Source organism: Berghia stephanieae, chromosome 10, assembly GCF_034508935.2.
Source record: "Berghia stephanieae isolate SIO BIC M18660-M18661 chromosome 10, UCSD_Bste_1.3, whole genome shotgun sequence".
Classification (NCBI taxonomy): domain Eukaryota; kingdom Metazoa; phylum Mollusca; class Gastropoda; order Nudibranchia; family Aeolidiidae; genus Berghia; species Berghia stephanieae.
In genome coordinates this window covers 4,263,224-4,284,422 of record NC_088369.1, presented here as the reverse complement: position 1 = coordinate 4,284,422, position 21,199 = coordinate 4,263,224, and the positions used below count along the sequence as shown (strand labels likewise).

The window sequence follows — 21,199 nt, the reverse complement described above, 5'->3', positions numbered from 1 at the left end:
GAGCAGTATTACAGCTAACATCACATCCAAGCTCACCATTACATGCGGTGTAAGCCCGGGTTCCTATACAAGTGTATCCCTAATACACACTGATCAAGACAATGGCGGCGTCGAAAGGGACCTTGCCAGATTTTATCAAGATGGAACACAAGAATCATTCTCAAACAGGTATTATGGCATCCCCTTTCTTCTTATTGAAAATGTTACTGTTTGAAGCTCGAAGGGGAAAAAAATATTGATAAGCAAAGAAGTGTAAACTAATGAAAATGTTGATGTTTGAAGCTCGAAGGAAAAAATAACGAGTGTTATATTGTCCTGTGGTCAGACATGCATGCATAATAGTCTAAGATTGCCAGTTTGGGCTTATAATCGCAAAATTTCAAAAACATTGTATTATTTGAATAAATTCGATTTGATATATTATCATTGTCATATTAGACATTCATTTAACAAATTATATCATTTTAGTTATTTAAAAGACATAATATGAACTCTAATCAGGCAATTTGGCACTTTTCTGTGATCTGTTTTGTATTTGTGACCCATCGTCTCAAAACGGTATTATGTCGGGAAGAACCAGATACTCAAAAGCCAAAATTAAAGCTAAGCTGGTCAAAATTTCGATTTATTGGTCCTGGTACCCTCAAATATGATGTTCATTCCCCTCAATAAAACATCTAAACTCAACCCAAGTCTGATATGTCTGGTTAAAAACTCAATTTTCAGCATCTTAACCATCCCGACTTAATACCGTTTTGAGGCGAGGGGTCACATTTGTAACCTACATTTTGCAAAATTAATCTGGCAATAGGAAACCCTATTCCATTTCAGGGTTGCCAATTTGGCAGATTTTCTGCCAAATGTCATTTTTTGGGGGGCAGAATTTGAAGTCGTCTGGCAGAGAAAAAACGGTTTTGCAGTTTGGCAGATATTTGGCAGATTTTATTTTCCGATATTATTTATATCATGTATAGGTCTACTCCACATATTCCATGGCAATTTTAATGTATTAATGATTTTTTAAACTTGGGAAATTAAAAAAAAAATGACATAGGCCTTGTGAATTTTTCGTTTAACAAAACTGATGAGTTTTCAAATGGGGTACTATAAATAATATGGTTTGGCAGATTTTTGTGGTATTTTGGCAGATTTTTAAAATCCAGTTGGCAGAATGCCTAAAAATAATCTGGCAACCCTGTTCTATTTCCTGTTTATGTTTCTGATTCTGGGTTTTTGTTTTCAAAATTAGAATTTAAATTTGATATAATTTATAAAGGTCTTTATCTATCACCGTCTGAAATTAAATCCGAATTAGATTCTTATACAACTTTGTTTTAAATCACATGACTTTTCTTCATTCCCGAATCTATAATTTGTATAATTAGTAAACACGTTTTCTTTCAAAATGACGAGAGATTTTTAAAAAAAATTGTGGATGTGCGCCATCTCTGTACTTTTCTAATTTACAATATTGTCGTGTTTCTTAATAAAAATCAAAAATTGTATATATGGAGCTGTTCCCGGGGTTGTGTAGGCTAGGGCCATTAGCTTCTTGTGAAGAAACACCTCTCATTAATACTGAGATACTATGGTTTGAGTTTGCATACTGTACCCACTCTAAGTCTAGGTGTAACTCGGAAGGGATTTGTATTGTTAGCAGAAAGTGGAAGCATGTATAAATGAAACTGTATTACTTAATCTGTTATTTAACATTCATTATTGCCTATTGAACAATCTGTTATTCCCAGAATTTCTGAAATTGAACGCAGAGACCTCCAGGATGGGAGCAGCCATTTCGATACTCTCATCACTGACATTACTTGTGGTGATCAAGGTATTTACACTTGTCGCCATGACAATCTTCAGTCAGCTTCTGGGTCGGTTAGTATTGAAGGTAAGAAGATATATTTTTAGAATGTTGAAATTGTTAATCAGTTTATATGAAGTATACCTTTTGTTAAAAATCTGTTTTTAAATAAGAAGATAAACCTTGTTATCAAAACTAATAGCCGTTTTTTGTTTTACAGGATATAGTAGTTACACCATAAGATTATCAAATGATGAATGTTTTTTTTTTTAATGTTGCAAAGGTTATGACAGCTACCTCAGATAGCTTTTTTTCTGTCTCCCCTTTCCACCAAGCAGTGATTGGCGTCGACTGCCTAGCATCCCTCCCACGGCTGACAGAGTTGTCATATCAGTAAGGTCATGGGTCCGAGCCCTCATCGCTGCACAATTTTTACTCTCTATTGTTTTCTGGCACTTTTCTACTCACTTCAATTTCTCATATTAGTAATTGGATAGCTGGGTCTGTTAGATCTGGTGAAAATTACCTTGCGATAGACTAGCATCCTATCCAGAATGTATCCATGCGGCTATGTGGTCTAATGGTATGACACTCGCTTTCGGATCGGAAGGTCCTGGGTCAGGGACGGCTGGTAATAATGGGCAGGGTGGGCAAATACCAGCCTGTTTTTTCAAGTTATATGCTGTATTACCAGGTCCGAAATAATCAAATCTAAATTAGATAATTTCAAAAGTTACTACTTAAAATTGATACTTTGTACTGAAATCAATTTGTGTGTATTTTTGATAGATTGCGAATCACCATGCATCCCGTAATACATAAACCAGGATACGCTCCTGTTCTTTTTATCACCCCCCCCCCCCCCCCAACCACTCCACTCCACTCCGCCCACATCGTCATCTCATCGTCACGTCGCCTGACGGTGATTTTGCTGTCTGGCCTCTCTAGTACTAGGTCGGGCTAATTCAAATGAGCCCACCTTATTAACCAGTGTACACTAAATAGAGATTTTGGCAAACGAACTTTTTCTTATTTATTGCCTTACTTGTGCTGGGAAGGTTCCAGTATTGAATTAAATTTATTAATTTACTAATATTATATCAATTTAGTATTAGTTTGTGTTGTTTTAATATATTTGTTTATCCATTTAAATTATTTCTTTTTTTCCCCTCGTTTTCTTTAGTGTTTCTCAAAACTCATTTATTTAAATTGTTTTCTTATTTGTTTGTTGTTGTTGTTGTTGTTTTTTGTTGTTGTTTTTTGTTTTGTTTTTTAACAAATTAATTTGTTAATTCTTTTTTTTTTAATTATTCTTAAAGTAATTACCGCTGTATTTTTATTGCCAGACTAAATATTTTTGCAAAACAATGTAATTTTCTATTGTATTCCCTCTAATAAAACAAAACACTTTTATTCAGAAGTCACGACTAAATAAATATATAAAATACAACCACCATTTTGGTTTTCTTAACAATTGAATTAGTATACGAGAAATACTCTTCTGAGTAAGGAGATAGTTGAATTCTAAGTTATAGAGGAAATACGGAAGGGTGGGCAGATTCCGTACTTGCCCGTCCTGAAGCTAATACATACATAAGATGGTTCGCGATGAAGAGGCGGGAAGCAAGGGATTGGTTGGGTAAGGAGCAAAGATAACACGGTAATTATTGTGACGATAGTCAAACGAATACATGAGGAGAGATTGGTAACATTATTTTGTCTTAATTATATTGTATGAAGTATTGGCGAAAGCCTAATATTAAATAAACGTTGTTTTTGTTTGTCTTATTTTGACTATGGAACTGATACTGATACTTGTCATAGCAGACCTGCCTACTTTAGATAGGAAAATAAAAATCGTAGTTTTCAGGGCTAATAAAATCGTAGATATTTTAACTACCCTTTAAAAAAATCACCGGAATTTTCGTCTGTTTTGATAGATATCAAATTTTAAAAAACGAGAAAAAATAATTGGAAACGTAATAATGATGGTGATGGTGGTATAGTGGTAGCGGTGGTGGTAGTAGTAATGATGATGGTAATATTATTATTATTATTATTATTATTATTATTATTATTATTATTATTATTATTATTATTATTATTATTATTATTATTATTATTGTTATTAATATTATTATTATTATTATTATTATTATTATTATTATTATTATTATTATTATTATTATTATTGTTATTATTATTATTATTATTATTATTATTATATTATTATTATTATTATTATTATTATTATTATTATATCATTGTTATTATTATTGTACGTATTGGTGGTATTACTATTGTTGTATTTTTTTTTGGTGGTTATTAATGGTATCAGTTTATTGTTTGGTCCCATTTGCCATTATTTTCCACTTTCATGTATGTGGTCATCAAATTGTATGATTAATTGGCGAAAGCCTAAGATTGAATAAATTTTGTAATATCGTATGGTAACCATCATTGTCGACGACATCGTCGTTGTCATCATAATCATCATCATCATCATCATCATCATCATCATCATCATCATCATCATCATCATCATCATCATCATTAACAACAACAACAACAATATTAACAACAAGTACAACAATAGAAATAAAAACAATATCAACATCACCATACAATTTCCGTCATCGTCTCCACAACTATCATTCTAACCAACAGCACCACCAAAACCACTACCATAATTACCCCTCACCGCCTCGTCTTCCTCCTCCTCCTCCTCCACCACCACCACCGCTACCACTATTCCAACCACTACCACCACCGGCACAATCATTCTGACCACCAAGACAGCAGTAAAAATTATGCAATTTGAGCTCTGAATGAAACTCGAGTCATATCGCTGTTGTTGCTTCTCCATGAAAACTTTAAGGTTACTACGTACTACTGAAAACCAGAAATATGTAAAAGCAATATTAATATCGCCGTTGAGGGATTAAAGCATCTCTTTAATTTTTCGAGTGAAGGAAATGGACTTGTATTGTCAAGGTGTTGTCGCATTATGTCTCGTCGCTTTATTTTTTAGTTGTATTCTCTTTCGTGATTCATTTTTGATTACGTTTGGAAGAATTAAAATCTACTGGTATTGTCATTTCATTGTGAATGTGATTATTGGTGGTTGAAATATTTTTTGTTTAAAGGCGAAAAAAAAAATCAAAAAAAATTTTTATTAAAAAAAAAACAAAAAAATAAAAAATAAAAAATATATATCATATATATATATATATATATATATATATATATATATATGACCGAATCCTCCTTGCCCAACCACTGTAAATAGGCTAGAACCGCCACTGTCCTGGGTGCAAGCCTCGCGCTCGGCGCATAGTTGAGTCCTTGGAAAAGGCTCATTACTCACATTATCTCATCGTACACAGGTGTAAAATGAGTACCTGGCCGTTAACAGCGATATCTTTGTCCGAAAAATTGTAATATCGCCTAACAGGCGTCATGTCCCACATCCTACATGTTAAATGTTGCTGTTGACCAGGGACCCCTTGTAAAGCGCTTTGAGCACATTTAGTGGATAATGCGCTATATAAAGCTCAATTTTTTTTTATTTTTTTTTTGTCCATTTCATGCTGCTGTAGAAACCAGGATGAATTCTGGCACCATGGGCCTAATGGCTTTGACAGACTACTTATGATCAAATCTAGCCAATGCTCTTTCTTTGTTGTTTTCAGTACCTCCATCAGTTACCATCGTGCCCGAGTCAGACTATACCCCAATAATAAGTAACTTCATCATTTGTCAAGGACAATTGGATCTACGAGCAAATGGTCAAATAACTTTGACATACCAAGATAAGAACACAGGTCTGTTTGTAGACTCGGGAATTCCAGTACAGTCAAGTAGAGTGTCTGAAGGGGTCCAAGGGTGCTGGGAACGAAGACAAACTACTTTCCAGTAAGATATTTGTTGGTTAATTTAAGATAAATTTTCCATTAATTCAAGTGTAATATAAATTCTAAACATTTATTTGGGCATAATTTTTTTTTTTTAAATTGAGCTTTTATATAGCAATATCCATAAAATGTGCTCAAAACGCTTTATACCCCCATCAGTTACCGTCGTGCCTGAGTCAGATTCAGTCAGTATCAAGTAACTTCATCATTTGTCAAGGACTATTAGATCTACAAGCAAATGGTCAAATAACTTTGACATACCATAAGTTGGGATAAGTTGGTGACTTAAAATTGAGTTGAAAAAGAGGAGATATGATTTATTTATTAGTACTTTAGTTGTGTGTTGTTACCAGATGTAACCAAATCTGTTGAAATGCAAAAAGAATAGCATAATTTTATTCTCCTATATTTTTCTTTCAAAGCTCTCTAGCAAATGTTGACATGAATGAAGATGAAAACCTGACATACAAGAGATGCAAACTCTAATGGGAAACAGTGATTTGTTATTAACATTGGCACACAAATTAAAATCATAACACAATTTGTTGATTTCCTGTGCCTTTTTCGTTTTGAGTTAATATGGTGTAGATAATATAATTTTCACTGCATTGATTTTTAAAATATTTTCATGACCATAGACAAGTATTTGAAACATCCTGGAATGATACAACATTTCGCTGTGAGACTTCTGCCCCGGCTACAGTCAGTGACACGTTCAATGTGCTTGTAGTTCCAGGTTTGTCACTACTTTTCTCTTTTTCAAAATCACAATTGGAGCAGACCTGCACAATGTCAGACAATATCAGATGGCTGACAATATTGCCACAATCTTTTTACCTTTTTCACCAGCATTTTGCAATCTATTATAATAAGCATTTTTTTGAAATATGCGTGTGCATTCCAGTAAACAGTTTCAGAGCGTTTTTTTTTGAGTTGTCACTTACTGGTCTGATGGAGAGATATTAAAAGAAAATCCCTTAGCTCTATTATAACCAATATTTTTTGTTATTCAAAGCTGAAAATATGTGATCCGCTGATATTAACTTGAGATGACCAAGTCCTGAGAGTTGATATTGAAGTCAGAACTATTTTTAAAATATGAATTTTTTCCCTCGTTAAGAAACTGCTTTATTCTCCTCATTAAAAGTATATTAATCAGATTACATTATTAATGCTTTAAATTCAGTTTTCCATGCCTGAATCACCATTGTCGTAAAAACAGATTAGATCTGTTGGTTACAGATAAATGCTATTGTCATCACCATGATCTTTATCTTATTGATTGTTAAGCCTGGGTGGGGTTCATAGCATCCCATAGTGGGCAGGAAGGCACTTACTGTGTCTTCTGTCCTCCTTCATCTGTTTCCCAACTTGCTTTCTGTCATTGTCTTGGAATGAGATTACTTGATTTTGTCATGGCCCTGGTCGGGTACTCTGGCTGAGAGGGAAACTGTCAAATGTATAGTTAATTTTGGGAGATGATATTTTTTTCCTTGTATATCATCTCTCTGTTATGCACTATAATATTATGTTTTGTTTTCGTATTATATATGACTTGTAAAAATTTGAGTGTATTCCATTTAGTGGGGACCTGTGCTTGTGTCTGGATGAGACTTTTAGGTGATCTCAAACTAAGTACTTTGATAGTGTGTTCTTGGAATCTACATCTGTTTTTCCTATTTTAACCAATTCTCCTTTGTCTTACCTTTTCTTGGGTGCTTTAACTGTAATTCTCAATCTTTTTACTATCTTATCCCATTTTATCCCTTTTTACTGGCGCTGATATGACCTTAATGTGTTGCAAGCGCTGTAAAACCCTTAAAAAAAACAAAGAAATGATTGTTAAGCATTGACCCAATCCCCAGGAGACATCTGTGACGGAATTCCCACGACAAATCTGATCCCTCACCCTTACAACCCCACCAAATACATTTTGTGCTTTGGAGATCTGTACCTAGTCACTCAATGCGACCTTGACCTGGTTTTCTCACCGTTGTTGTCAAAGTGTGTCAAACCTGGTGCTGCAGGTAGGAACTTGATTTTGAGATAGAGAGAGAGAGAGAGAGAGAGAGAGAGAGAGATGCAAGTTATTCAAATATCAATTTGTAATTTTAAAATGTTTTGATTTGCCAGTAATTCTATACTTATTGGAAAAAATTTAACATGTTAACCCCCAACCCTTTCTTTCTTATTTTTTTTTTTTAAAAGAATAGATTATTCATAATATTATCATTATTATTTTTATTATTATTATTATTATTATTATTAATATTATTATTATTATTATTATTATTATTATTATTATTATTATCATTATTATTATTGTTATTATTATTATTATTATTATTATTATTATTATTATTATTATTATTGTTATTATTATTTTTATTATTATTATTATCATCATTATTATTATTGCCTTATGAACAAATACCCTGAATATGCAAATTTTTAATCTTTTCAAACAGTGACCACTATCAATGTACCGACAACAATAACAACAAACCAAGAAATGACGATTCAATGTCGTATTGCTGATGGTGAATTCTTAGCCTTATCTCTCATTAAACTCGAGGATGCAACCTCAAACAGTGGAAGCAGCAGCAGCAGCAGTAGTAGTAGTAGTGGTGTTTCGGGTAGCAGCAGGGCACAATCACTCAACGGGGAAATTGCTATCCTGAGCTCCAACTTGGACGTGATTACTTTGAATCCGAGAGTGATTTCTGCAAATGTTTCAAGGACACGACTGGCTGCTGAATACGGAGGAGGAAGTGTCACGGTTTTTGACGTGACTGTGTCGAGTTCCTCCTGTTTGGATCTTGGAGTGTACATGTGTGCGTTGGATAATGGGTACAATGCAACCGCCACTGTGGAAGATGTGATTGGTATGTAAACGTCCTTTTATTTTACAAGTTTTAACTGTATTTCAGCGTTGTGCCAGGATGACTAATCTAAACTTGAGCTTTTTTTTACACTACGCAATATCCATTAAATGTGCTCAAAGCGCTTTACAAGGGGTCCCTGGTTAACAACAGCACTTAACATGTAGGACAAAACATGACTTATGTTAAGCGATATTACAATTTTTTTTGTTTTCAGAGAACTTTGTGAATGGCCAGTTTCTCATTCTACACCTGAGTATGGTGAGAGAATGTGAGTAAAGAGCTTCTTCCCAGGACTCAAATATGCACCTCTCAGAGCGGGATATGAACCCTGGACCTTCCAATCCGAAAGCTAGAGTCATACCACAAGACCACGTAGCCGCACAAAGTTCAGATTATGAAATCCGACTTAAATAAAAGTTCTTTTATCATTAGGCGTGAATGAAGTTGTTTAAAATGATGAAAAAGTCAATCAAATCTCGTAAAATATGTCATTTGAAATTCAATTTTTAACTTTTCATTTTTCATGACTGATTACTGATCGAGAGAAGCATTGCAACAAAAACTTGAATGACTGAAACTTTTAAACAAAATGATATATCCCAGGCATGTAAGATTTAAATGGGGATCCCGTAGCTCAGTTAGTAGAGCACTCGCTTCACCTTCACGAGCAAAGGGACCAGAATTGATCCGGAGTGCAGTCGGGATTTTTTTATTTACTGACCCCCCTCCCTCATGACCACCCAGCAGTAATTGGGTAGCTGTAGCTGGGTATGTTAGATCTGGTGGAAAATACTTTGCGATAGACTAGCGTCCTATCTAAAGGGTAGCAAGCAATCTTTTGTCTGAATCACACTATAGAAACCGGGATAAACTGCCTGGTCTGGTGGCTCTGAAGGACAACTTTTATGTAAAATTGAAAGCATAGACATACCAATTTGCTATATTCTAAGTTTAAAAAAAAAAATTCGTTTGATTTAAATTAATGATACAGCAATGCAATATTTATCTGAATTAAAAAATTTCAGTTGAAGCCCAGCCAGTTGAACTGACAGCAGAGAAAGAATACACACCCATCACCTCAAACTTCTTCATATGCAAAGGGATTGTAGATGTAAGGTCAGGGTCAGAGGTCAAGATGACACGATTAGATCAAAGGTTAGTGAGCCGGGTTTCTTTTTAAAAGGTGATATAGAGAATATAAGATATGATTAACTCACTGCTTTAATTTTTTTTTTTAATAAATAGAAAAATGATTACTTTTAACTGTTAATTACAATAAATTAGGTCAGTAGAGATGTGCTAGATTAAAATAAAATTATTTTTTTTAAAGTTGAGCTTTTGTAGAGCGCAATATCCACTGAACGTGCTCAAGGTGCTTTACAAAGGGTCCCTGACCAACAGCAACACGTAACACGTAAGAGGACTTTATTTCAGAAACATTTCCTTTTATACTCAAAAAGGGCAACTACAAAGTACAAGGACTATGAACGACACACAATAATATAGGTAAACAAATGATCTATTTTGAATATGGTTTGTGAAGGGATTTAACTCATGAGAAATTATACTCAATGAATATATTACATGGTTGTTTCCCTTTGACCATTAATACATTATTTCTAAAAGTCAATCATTACAATTGAGATCAAACCTCAGACCTTCTGATTAAAATTGTGCCAACTATCGGGAACCTCTTTGGTGTAATGGTAGCACGTCTGACCTGTAATCAGAATGTCTGAGGTGCGATCCCCAGTCGAGGTCGACTGATTTTATGGGATGTTTTTTTTTACTTGTATTGTTCTTTCTTGCTTTGTCTGGCACCTTTCATACACACTTGTTCAGTTCTTTATCTTACACTTATGCCTGTTCCTTAATTTCTGAATTTGATATTTTCAAAAAGGCTGAAACGTCATTTACTTTGTCACTTTTACTCTCTACAATACAATTGACACACATGCATAGAGTTTGTGCGGATTTGTGGTCTTGTATTAAGACAATTGCCATCAGACCTTTAGGTCCCTGCGTTCAAGTACAGCTCTAAGTTTTTTTGGGATGTTTTTTTTCTTGTAAAAAAATTAAAAAAAAAAAATTGAGCTTTATATAGCGCAATATCCACTAAATGTGCTCAAAGCGCTTTACAAGGGGTCCCTGGTCAACAGCAACATTTAGCATGTAGGATGGGACATGACACCTGTTAGGCGATATTACAATTTTTCGGACAAAGACAACGCTGTTAACGGCCAGGTACTCATTTTACACTTGAGTACGGTGAGAGAATGTGAGTAAAGAGCCTTTTCCAAGGACTCAACTATGCGCCGAGTGCGAGGCTCGAACCCAAGACTTTCTGATCCGAAAGCGAGTGTCATACCACTAGACCGCATAGCCGTACAATTGTATTTTTCTTTTTGCTTTGTCTGGCACCTTTCATACACGCTTGTTCAGTTCTTTATCTTTGGGCCTTTTATTGACTCATTTAGGCACCCTTAGAGGTGTGTCAATGACTATCGGTAAAGCTTCTGATATTGAATAGTCGTTAGCCTCCTTGAGATGCTGGTGCTCAATCATTTTTGTTCCTTCCCTCAGCACTGGTCAATACGTTGACTCCGGAATTCCTCAAGATAGCACCAGTATCAGGGACGGCATTGATGGATGTTGGCAGATACAACAAGTCACGTTTTCGTAAGTGTTCATTGTACTTAATAAAGTGATACCAGGCTGCTAGAAACTGTGGACTGTAAAGGGTAATATAAAATTAATATAACAGCTTAAAAAAAAAAAAAGAACAAAATACCAAGCATGGAACGTTTCGGCTCAAAAACCTTCTTCAGCCAACAACAACAAAAAAAAACAATAAAGACATAAATGCATTACTAAATATCAGATAGGCGACAGAAATATTTTGTAGGTCTTCTCTGTAGAAAAATCTTTCCAAGATTTTTCTACAGAGAAGGCCTATAAAATATCTCTATCGTCCATCTGGAATTTAGCAATGTATATTGTTTTTTTTGTTGTTGGCTGAAGAAGGTTTTTGAGCCCGAAATGTTCCGTGATTTGTATTTTGATCTTTTTTGAAGCTGTTATATTCATTTTTGTTTATTGAACTTGATAATTCAATTGCTTAGCAGTGGAAAGGAACAAAATAAATTCAAATATTAAAAAATCCATTAAACGCTATATAAATGATGTTGACGATGTAGATCTTTTATACGAGAAATTTTGTATAAATAAAATAACTAAAATATTAAATGAACAGTTTCATCCACTAAGACCATCAATTATTATGTCAGAAAGAAGTGGTCGCCCTTTCTCTATTTCAACGAAAACAGAGAGACACCGAAAATCTTTTCTGCCGTCCAGTATTAGGCTTTATAACAACAAGCAATAATCATTTTATATAATTATTTCTCATTTTTACTTTTTAAAAATATAAATATTAATTTATTAATTTATTTGTTTTGCAATCTTTTCAATTTTCAATTTATAGTGACAGTTTTAACTATTTTACAGTGTTGATATTATTCATATTATAAAGCGCAGCTCTGGTTATAGAGCTGCTCCTTTTCTTTTTTTTTTTTTTTTTTTTTTTTTTTTTTTCTTTTTTTTTTTTTTATATATAGATAGAATGCGGTTGGCCAAGGAGTTCACAACATTGCCATCCGGAAGTATAACGGACCAACACACAAACTCTGTGTAACCATGAACTTTTATAGTCTGGTTAATACAGTTTAGTGAGAACAACTCACAAATGCGGATGGCAAAAACAATAACAAAGGCCCGAGTGACGTCATCTGCATACTATCTATACATCCTATTTCCATTGTATTTTTATCTTATTGTGTAAATTATAACACGTCTGTACAAAAAATTTCCTTTTTGGGATGCAATAAAGTATTATTATTATTATTATTATTATTATTATTATTATTATTATTATAGCATTAATATATGAATCTGACTTGTAGCCTCAAAACGGTGTTCTGTCGGAATGATTTAGATGCTAAAATTTGATTTTATAGTTTAAAATAGAAGACTTGGAATACATTTTTTTTCATGTTTTGTTAAGGAGATATAATGGATACAGGGAGTCCTGATAGCTCAGTTAGTAGAGCACTCGCTTCACACACAAAAGGACTGAGATCGATCTTGGGTGCAGTCAAGATTTTTTTTCTGACCCCCTCTGTCCACCCATAGTGATTAGGTAGCTGGATCTGTTAGATCCGGCAGAAATTGCTTTGCGTTAGACTAACGTCCTATCCAAAAGGTAAAAAGCAATTGCTATTTTCCATTTCACGCTATATAGAAACTGGAATTCACTCAGGTTTTTAACCGGTTTTCAACAAAATAATTCACTTGGGTTTTTAAAAAAAAATTTATTCGTCCTTACATGAAAACCTCAAGTTTGAGGACCAGCCTATTAGCCCTGAAGGTTCTTTTCTGAAGCTGTTATTTATACATTCATTTGTGTACATAACTATTGCATTTTACATTCCACGACTAATTAATGTTGTAAAGACAAGCACACCTCGTTTTCCTCCTATGCAGACAAGTGTTCGACATGACATGGAACGATACGACCCTGCGATGTGAGATATCAGCACCTGCCGCTGTCTCGGAGCCTTTCAACCTGTTGGTCATACCTAGTTAGTCATTCTATATCGTACTTCATCATAATTGAGTTCATTTACTATCTTAAGTGACATTTGGTAACGTTTAATGATATTTGAACTAAATATTACCATCATCATTCATCGTGGCTTGTGCTCTTGAGCACGTTGTCGGTCAGCTGTCTCCACGAATCACGATCCTCTGCAGTGTGCATGAAATCTGTGTTGCTTTTAAAATCACATTTGGCCATTCTTAGGTTATTTAGATAAGACATTATATATATCAGTCTACCTCGACTGGGAATCTAACCCCAGATCTTCTGACGAATACCGGTCTAAAATGTCTAAAACAACGTTCTGGGACTATCCCTACATTTACTTTGCGGCACTGTCAATCTTTACCAGCCACTACTGAAGACAGAATATTTTAGATTAACTTTTCCTTTATATTTCAGAATCACATTCTTCATATTTCCTTGGTATTAACATAACATAATAAACCAACTACAGTTGTAATATTTAACTCTTTCAGTGCCACGGGCCGCACTGTGCGGCCAGAGCAGAATCTGTTCGACTGACCAATGGCCGCACAGTGCGGCCAATCTTGAAAGTCAAAAATAATAATGTAATCCAATCCTACTTTCTACAAAAGTACTATAAATGGAACCAATGGTATTATTTCTTTCATCAGAACATACAACTGGCCCTAGGGGGATATTTTAATTGAGATTTTTTTGAACCGAATTCAAATGTCGCTTTGTCTCAGCTTGTCAATCTCATGCTGCCTCTATCAGGTGTCAGCCATTTTGTGACGGAGATGCGAATATAGCCCCAGCGCTGAAAGAGCATATAGATCATCTACAGTTGTAACATTTAATTTTCTTACAATTCTTAAGTCACCTGTGTCTTGTAAAGCGCCATTGAACAAGCCAGGTGGAGATTGGTGCTCTATGAATTTTATTATTATATTATTATTATTATTATTATTATTATTATTATTATTATTATTATTATTATTACTATTATTATTATTATTATTATCATTATTATTATCATTATTATTATTATTATTATTATTATTATTATTATTATTATTATTATTATGATTACTATTCTATCCACATTAACAGGTGACATATGCCAGGGTAAACCCATCACGGGTCGTATCGCCCACCCTTACAGCAATTTGAAATACATTGTGTGTTTCGGCGATCTCTTCACCATTATGCCTTGTGTTGAAGGTCTGACCTTTTCTTCATTTGCCGGGGACTGCGTGGAACCAGGAACTGCTGGTACGTTGTTGTTTTAGTATTCGACCTTAATTGCATGTCAATATCTCTATCTCTTCACACTCTCTCTCTCTCTTTCTCTCTCTCTCTCTCTCTCTCTCTCTCTCTCTCTCTCTCTCTCTCTCTCTCTCTCTCTCTCTTGTTAACAACGCCACTACCACATTATCTCATTCGTCTGAGTCATTCATCATGTTTTGTTGATAAAGGGGATACCCAAAACGTCATTTTTTTTCTGTTTTTGTATATTAAATTGAAACTTACATTCAATTTAACATTGTTATTTTTATCCTCTGGATAGGACGCTAGTCTAACCGCAAAGTATTTTCCATCAGATCTAACAACATTCTGCTTGCCAATCACTGCTGGCGGGGGGGGGGGACAGAAAAAATCTCCACTGTACCCGGGGTCGGTCGATCACAGTCTCTTTGCGTGTGAAGCGAGTGCTCTACCAACTGGGCTATCGGGGGGCTCCCCTCGGGTTGATATGAATTGCATAATTATTGTATAACTGTTTTATTGCAAATTTCTAATATTCTCAATAGTAGCGAAATATTTTTAAAAGTTTTGTGGTGTCAGTTTTTTAACCATATGTTTGCATCCCTGAAATGCTCAGTCGCATAGTTAAAGTTTTTGTTTTTCGTTTTTTAAAACATTTTTTGAAAGCCCAATGTCTCCTGAGCATTTTATTCTTTATTTGAAGCAAATCGGGTGATTTTTCATGAAGTTATGGTCATATGCATGGGCTAGGGTGTGAAACCCTAATTCTGAGAAAATGGCTTCCAAAGTTGACAAGAGTTGAAATTAAGTATAACAATTATTTTCATTAAAAATTAAAATAAAATATTTAGGAGTAGAATTCAATTAAAATGTTTCAGCAATATGTAGAAAAATGTTTGATTTAACGATTTTTGATGAGAACTCATTTTCCATAAAAATTGACCTCTTTACTAAAATTGTCAATATCTCCGTTCAAAGCTTTTCACCATGCGACTGATTATCTCAAGGACGCCCACATGTTTTGGGGAGGAGGAATTGGAGTTTATCTAATCTTTAACTGTTGGAACAGATTTTATCAGGACTTGGGTTGTAATTCTGTTCCTGAAATGGAGGAATTTTTAGTGTTATTTAAACCTTGCTGTTATTGGTAGCTGGATCTAATATAATGTCCCGTGGAAAGTACTTATAAATGGATCTATGACCTATCTAGCGAACTTACTTATCCAAATCAGCGACCACCTGAGCTCTAGCCCTTCGGTCTTGTACCATGACGTAGAAGTTAGCCGTCTTTTGTAGTTGTTCCAGGTGAGTATACAATGTCTTCCTGATGCTTGGATTTGGTGGGAGGAATGTGCATCTCAGGTCTTCAAGAGGTTGACATTCAATTCAAGCAAAAAGATGCGTTTGTCATAATAAAAATAATTGGGATAATTTTCATTTTTGTAAAAAATTACCTTTTTCCATACATATGTTTTGGCTGTCTTTTACAGCTACTGCAATCCAAGCTCCGCAGTCTTTTGATGATTTGAGTGACCTTGACATAGTGTGTCGGGTATCTGGGTCAAACTTTAACACCTTGACCATGTCCAAAGTCCACAACATCAATACTTTCGCTGCCTTTGAAATTGTGCGTTTCGACAAAGATTTGACACCCACCGCCAACCAGACGTATGATTTGACTACTTCGGTCTTATCCGTCGGTGAAGAGACTCAGGTGACTGTGACGATAAAAGCAGCGTCTTGTAACGATGTAGGAACATATATCTGTGCCCTAGACAACGGACAATTCAACACTGCTAATATTGATACTGTTATCGGTGAGTTAAATTTTATCTCTATTTATGGCCCACTGTGTCGGTCTGATATTGTGCGGCTATATGGTCTAACTGTATGACACTCACTTTTGTATTGGATGGTAGGGGTTTCGACTCCCACTTTGAGCGGGGCATAGGAAAAGGATCTTTACTATAAATCCTCTCCCCTTTAATCAGGTGTAAAATGTACCTGGACGTTAACAGGGTTTCTTTTTATTTTTTTGTTTGAGAAAAGATTGTACTATCATCTAACAGGCGTTATGTCTCTGCCTACTTGGTAAGTGTTGCTGCTGGCTAAGGCCCCCTTCTAAAGCACTTTGTTTCGTAGATACTGTGCTATATAAATGATAAATGCTCTAGTTTAGTTAAGCTCTAGTTTAATATGTCAGGATGAACTTACTTACTTAATTACTCACTTACTTCCTGTATCATCTCGTAAAAGGTCAACTGGGAATGGCTTTCCATTATTCCCAGTCTTGTACGATTCTGTTACATTCTTCAGTTGTCAGCTTGGTTTGAAGTTGAAGTGACTAGAATTTAAGATTAACAGAAATTTTAAAATAAAAAAATCACTTTCTTTTGATGAAGGATTTTTTTTCTCCTAATTTTTAACTTAAAATTTAATTATGCATAATTTGTGCAGCTATGATAGGAAGGTCCTGGGTTCGAGTCACGCTCTGAGCAATGCATAGAACCAAGAACTTTAGATATGTTGTTCCGGAAAAGACTCTTTACTCACATTCTCACTCTGTTCAGATGTAACATGAGTACTTAGCCGTTAACAGCATTGTTTCTGTCCAAAAAAAATTGTAATATTGCCTCCATGTCTCATCTTACATGTTAAATGTTGCTGTTGGCTAGGGACCCCTTGTAAAGCGCTTTGATCACATTTAGTGGAAATTGTGCTATATGAAAAAAAAATTTAAAGGCTTTTAGTGGTTAATGTGACTGCTCACTGATCTCTCTCAGACAGGGTTAGAATATTATATCAATTGGTTCTCAGGTTTGGTTCTCTGACTCTTGTGATATTTTTATTCTGTTCTCTATACCTAATAAGTGATGCCAATCTTCCGCGGATCCGAGGAATTCCTCCTTTTTGGAGGTTCCTCCCTTTGATGCATTATTATACTTTAACTTCTAAATTATTAGTTTGCTGTCTCTGCTACTATTACTTATATCACCATCACCACAACTGCTACCTTAACCATCACACAATATGATCCTTATAATCTTTGTAATATGATGGTGATATCACAAAAAATATAACTGCAATATATACATTAGACTAGATTTTTAAAAAAAGTTTTATGTGTTTTATGACTCCTTCACCTGATCTTTGAATGGATAATAAATGCTCCCAAATTCATGGGAATTAGTCCCAGATAGCCTTATTTTGGCACTTAAAAAAAAAAAATTTCTTTGGGGGCATGCCCCGGACCCCCCTTGTAGCCTGAGCCCACCTTTGGGGGGCATGATGAGACGTCGATCATTTTCCTCCTTTTTCATTTTTTTCTGTTGGCATCACTGCCTAATATTTCTCATCATTATTGATATAGATGCCCGCTCCGTACTATTCCTGAATTCTAACCAAAAAATTTAAAAATCCAGAATTCTGTTCTTGACTTAGTCAGGCAGGAGCATTGTTTGTTAAAGATGATCATTAATAAAACTTATAAACTTAACTCGAGTTAAATAGTTTGACTCATATTTACAGTTTTGGGTATCTAATTATGTTGATATAATTATACCTTTATCAAATGGTGGATCACAACTATAATTTTATCTTCATACACATCAGAGATGAGGGTATTCGCTGATTTTTCTGTATTTCTTGATTATTTTCTTTTTTGGTCGGAGCGGACTGGAGTAGGAGAGGGAAAGGAGCAGATGTTTTTTTGTATAATTCATTAATATTTTCTCACCTCTTTCCCACAGGGTACATTGAGAAACAAGCACTCTATTGTATTAATTTAATCACAATAGTGAGATGGTATTTTGAATAGTGAGATGGTATTTTGGAACAATGTATGGGCTGCGCTTACCTTGCTAATTTTTAAAAAAAATTATCGTAGGCATTAAAATTTTCTTCTTGATGAGTAGCCATAAACCAGGCTTTTTAAATTCCTCCGGCTGACCCAGGTCGCTATAAGTGTTTTGTTTTAAATGGAAGTATTAGTTGTTTGAAGGCTACAGTTAAGGGGAAGCTAGATGGAATGTCATTTTTTCCCTATGATTTAAGTGTGATACCATTTGATGTAGGGAAGCTTTGTACGAAATATTTTCATGTGATGTGGTCTTTACGAGAATAACTTTTATTCTTTTAAAACATTTTAGCAATGGGCACTCCTGATAATATTTTTTATTTTATTTTATTTACTCTACAGTTCCCGACTCACTTAGTTTACAGTTCAAGGATGACTTCATATCGGATGCTGTCTTTAACGTGACATGTCAAGGCCATATTGCCCCAGTCCCTGGTTTAGGTCAACCCAGAGAAATTTCGTTCTCAACAGACGAGACCAAGGGGCGACCACTTTCCAACAATCTATTCTGGCTCCCTCTTACTCCAGTCCAAGGGGTGAAAAGCAAAGTTCTTGCATGTAAGATACTAATAATTTTTAACGAATGACCTTATGACCTAACTGAAAAACTACTGGATATCGTACAATATTTGTTGCTTTTGATTCAATTTCCAACACCTAGTTCATCCCAAATGACTCCTCTATAACAAAGAAAGAATTGGACTTGAACCCTCAATGCAGAAGATCAAGAGGAAGGCCACGGATATTATGGAGAAGAGTTAAAGAAGCTGATATATAGAGAATTGATAAGACATGGAACGAGATTTTTAAAAAAAGTTAGCTCAAAATAGAGATGGAAACAGATTGTCTGAATCTGATTGTTACTCGAAATCGACTCAACTATTTGTATTTTAGGGTGGAGAGAATTGTTGTGTGTGACAACCATTGTTGGTGTTTGGGCTGAAGAATTATTGATAATCTTTGCTTGAATGTTTCTAAATCTGTTGTGATCACACAAGAGCGTTCCAGTCTTTGATAGTGTGGACTGCAAATGAAGATTTGAAGATGTTTGAGTTTGTAGATTGGTGTTTTAGTATTTTTGTCTGTGTCCTATACCGTGACCCAGGGTGAAAAAGGCAATGATGATGATGAGTTCTGGGTGGGGTTCCCGACCTCCCGTAGTGGGCAGGGAGGTCCTTGCTGTGTCATCTATCCCCCTTTATCTGTTTTCCAATTGCTTTCTGTCTCTGTCTTGGAATGAGATACTTACTTTTGTCCTGTCCTTGGCTGGGAGGGAAACAGTCGAATGTATAGTTATAGTTATGTACTGTTATTTATCTTATTTTTTTTTTTTACAGATGATTTGTAAACATTTGAGTGCATTCCTTAGTGTGGACCTGTGATCGTGTCTTTAAAGTGATCTCAAACTAAGTTGATAGTGTGCTCTTGGAATCTACATCTGTTCCCTATTTGTACCAATTCCCCATTGTCTTACTTTTCCTTCAAGTCCTTTTCAATGTACATCTAGAATGTTTTTACTGTCCAATTTTCTTCCCTTTTACTGGCGCTGATATGACCTGAATGTGTTGCAAGCGCCGTAAAAAGCCTTAAAAACAACACAAGGGACAAAAAAACATTAGATTTATTCCTGTGTAATATTAAAAATAGTTATAAATGTTTACCCCGTGCCCCATTAGGTTTATCTGACCACTGCATGCTCTTGCTACTCCCCACCTACCGCCCTGTTTTTAAACGTGTAAAACCAGTAAAGAAAAGTGTACAGATCTGGAACGGAAGTGTGTGTGAAGATTTGCGTGGTTGTTTTGAATGCACTGACTGGAATGTTTTTATCGAATCATGTGATAGTGTGGATGAGCTGAATGACTGTGTGAGTGAGTATTTAAAATTCTGTGAACCGCTAGTGTCTTGTAAAAAAGAAATAAAATATTATCCTAACAACAAGCCTTGGATAACAAAATATCTAAAACTTTTATTGAACCAAAAGAAAACTCTCTATACTAGTGGAAACAAAAAAGATCTGAAAACAAAACAAAAAGAGATAAAGAGGGTAATATCTAGTTGTAGAGACAAGTACAAAAATAAAATTGAAAAATGCTTTTCTTCTGGGGATATACGGGACACATGGCGGGGGCTTAAAACTGCTGTTAACTATAATCCAAAGCCCACGATTATATCAGAAGATATCGAAATTGAAACTTTAAATAAATTTTATTCACGTTTCGACACAGCAAACAAATTTGATATTGAAAATGAAAAACATAAATTAGACAGGGCTTTGGAAGATGAAATGACTATTGAGGTCAGTGAAGAGGAAACGAGATTCGTATTTTCGAAACTAAACGAGAGGAAGGCTGCTGGGCCGGATGGATTGAAAGGAAAACTATTAAAAGAATGTGCCCATCAGCTTTCCCCCATTTATACACATATTTTTAACTGGTCCCTCCAATGCGTTTCGATCCCTGAAATTTGGAAAACTTCAAAAATTATTCCTGTTCCAAAAAAAGAAAAACTTGAAACTATGAACGATCTCAGACCTGTTGCACTGACTTCAATAGTCATGAAATCTTTAGAAAAACTTGTTCTTGTTAAAATTAGGAATCAGTTTATGCCATTGAGTGATAGTCATCAATTTGCTTACAAACCAGGACGAGGCATAGAGGATGCCATTTTGCTGTTTACAAACAACATCTACAGGCATCTAGATCACGCTAGGAGCTATTGCAGATTGCTTTTTGCAGATTTTTCTTCAGCGTTCAATACAATGCAACCTCAGTTGGTTGTTCAAAAATTGACTAGTCTGAATTTAAACAAGTATATAATTGCTTGGGTGCTCGAATTTCTTACGGA

General features: G+C 34.9%; 1 protein-coding gene across 1 annotated transcript in view; it reads left to right on the top strand.

The window, feature by feature from the left end:
- LOC144955983 (uncharacterized) overlaps window positions 1-18,939 on the top strand; it is a 70,450-nt gene extending 51,511 nt beyond the window's left edge. Inside the window, exons 17-28 of the mRNA XM_078886246.1 lie at window positions 1-168; window positions 1,749-1,894; window positions 5,500-5,722; window positions 6,360-6,457; window positions 7,587-7,748; window positions 8,190-8,606; window positions 9,632-9,761; window positions 11,190-11,285; window positions 13,149-13,246; window positions 14,341-14,502; window positions 15,987-16,313; window positions 18,695-18,939. The exon at window positions 1-168 is cut by the window's left edge and continues 34 nt beyond it. Of these exons, the coding sequence (XP_078742372.1) occupies window positions 1-168; window positions 1,749-1,894; window positions 5,500-5,722; window positions 6,360-6,457; window positions 7,587-7,748; window positions 8,190-8,606; window positions 9,632-9,761; window positions 11,190-11,285; window positions 13,149-13,246; window positions 14,341-14,502; window positions 15,987-16,313; window positions 18,695-18,939 (2,272 nt within the window). The remainder of the gene's footprint in view (window positions 169-1,748; window positions 1,895-5,499; window positions 5,723-6,359; window positions 6,458-7,586; window positions 7,749-8,189; window positions 8,607-9,631; window positions 9,762-11,189; window positions 11,286-13,148; window positions 13,247-14,340; window positions 14,503-15,986; window positions 16,314-18,694) is intronic.
- The last annotated feature ends 2,260 nt before the right edge of the window (window positions 18,940-21,199 follow it).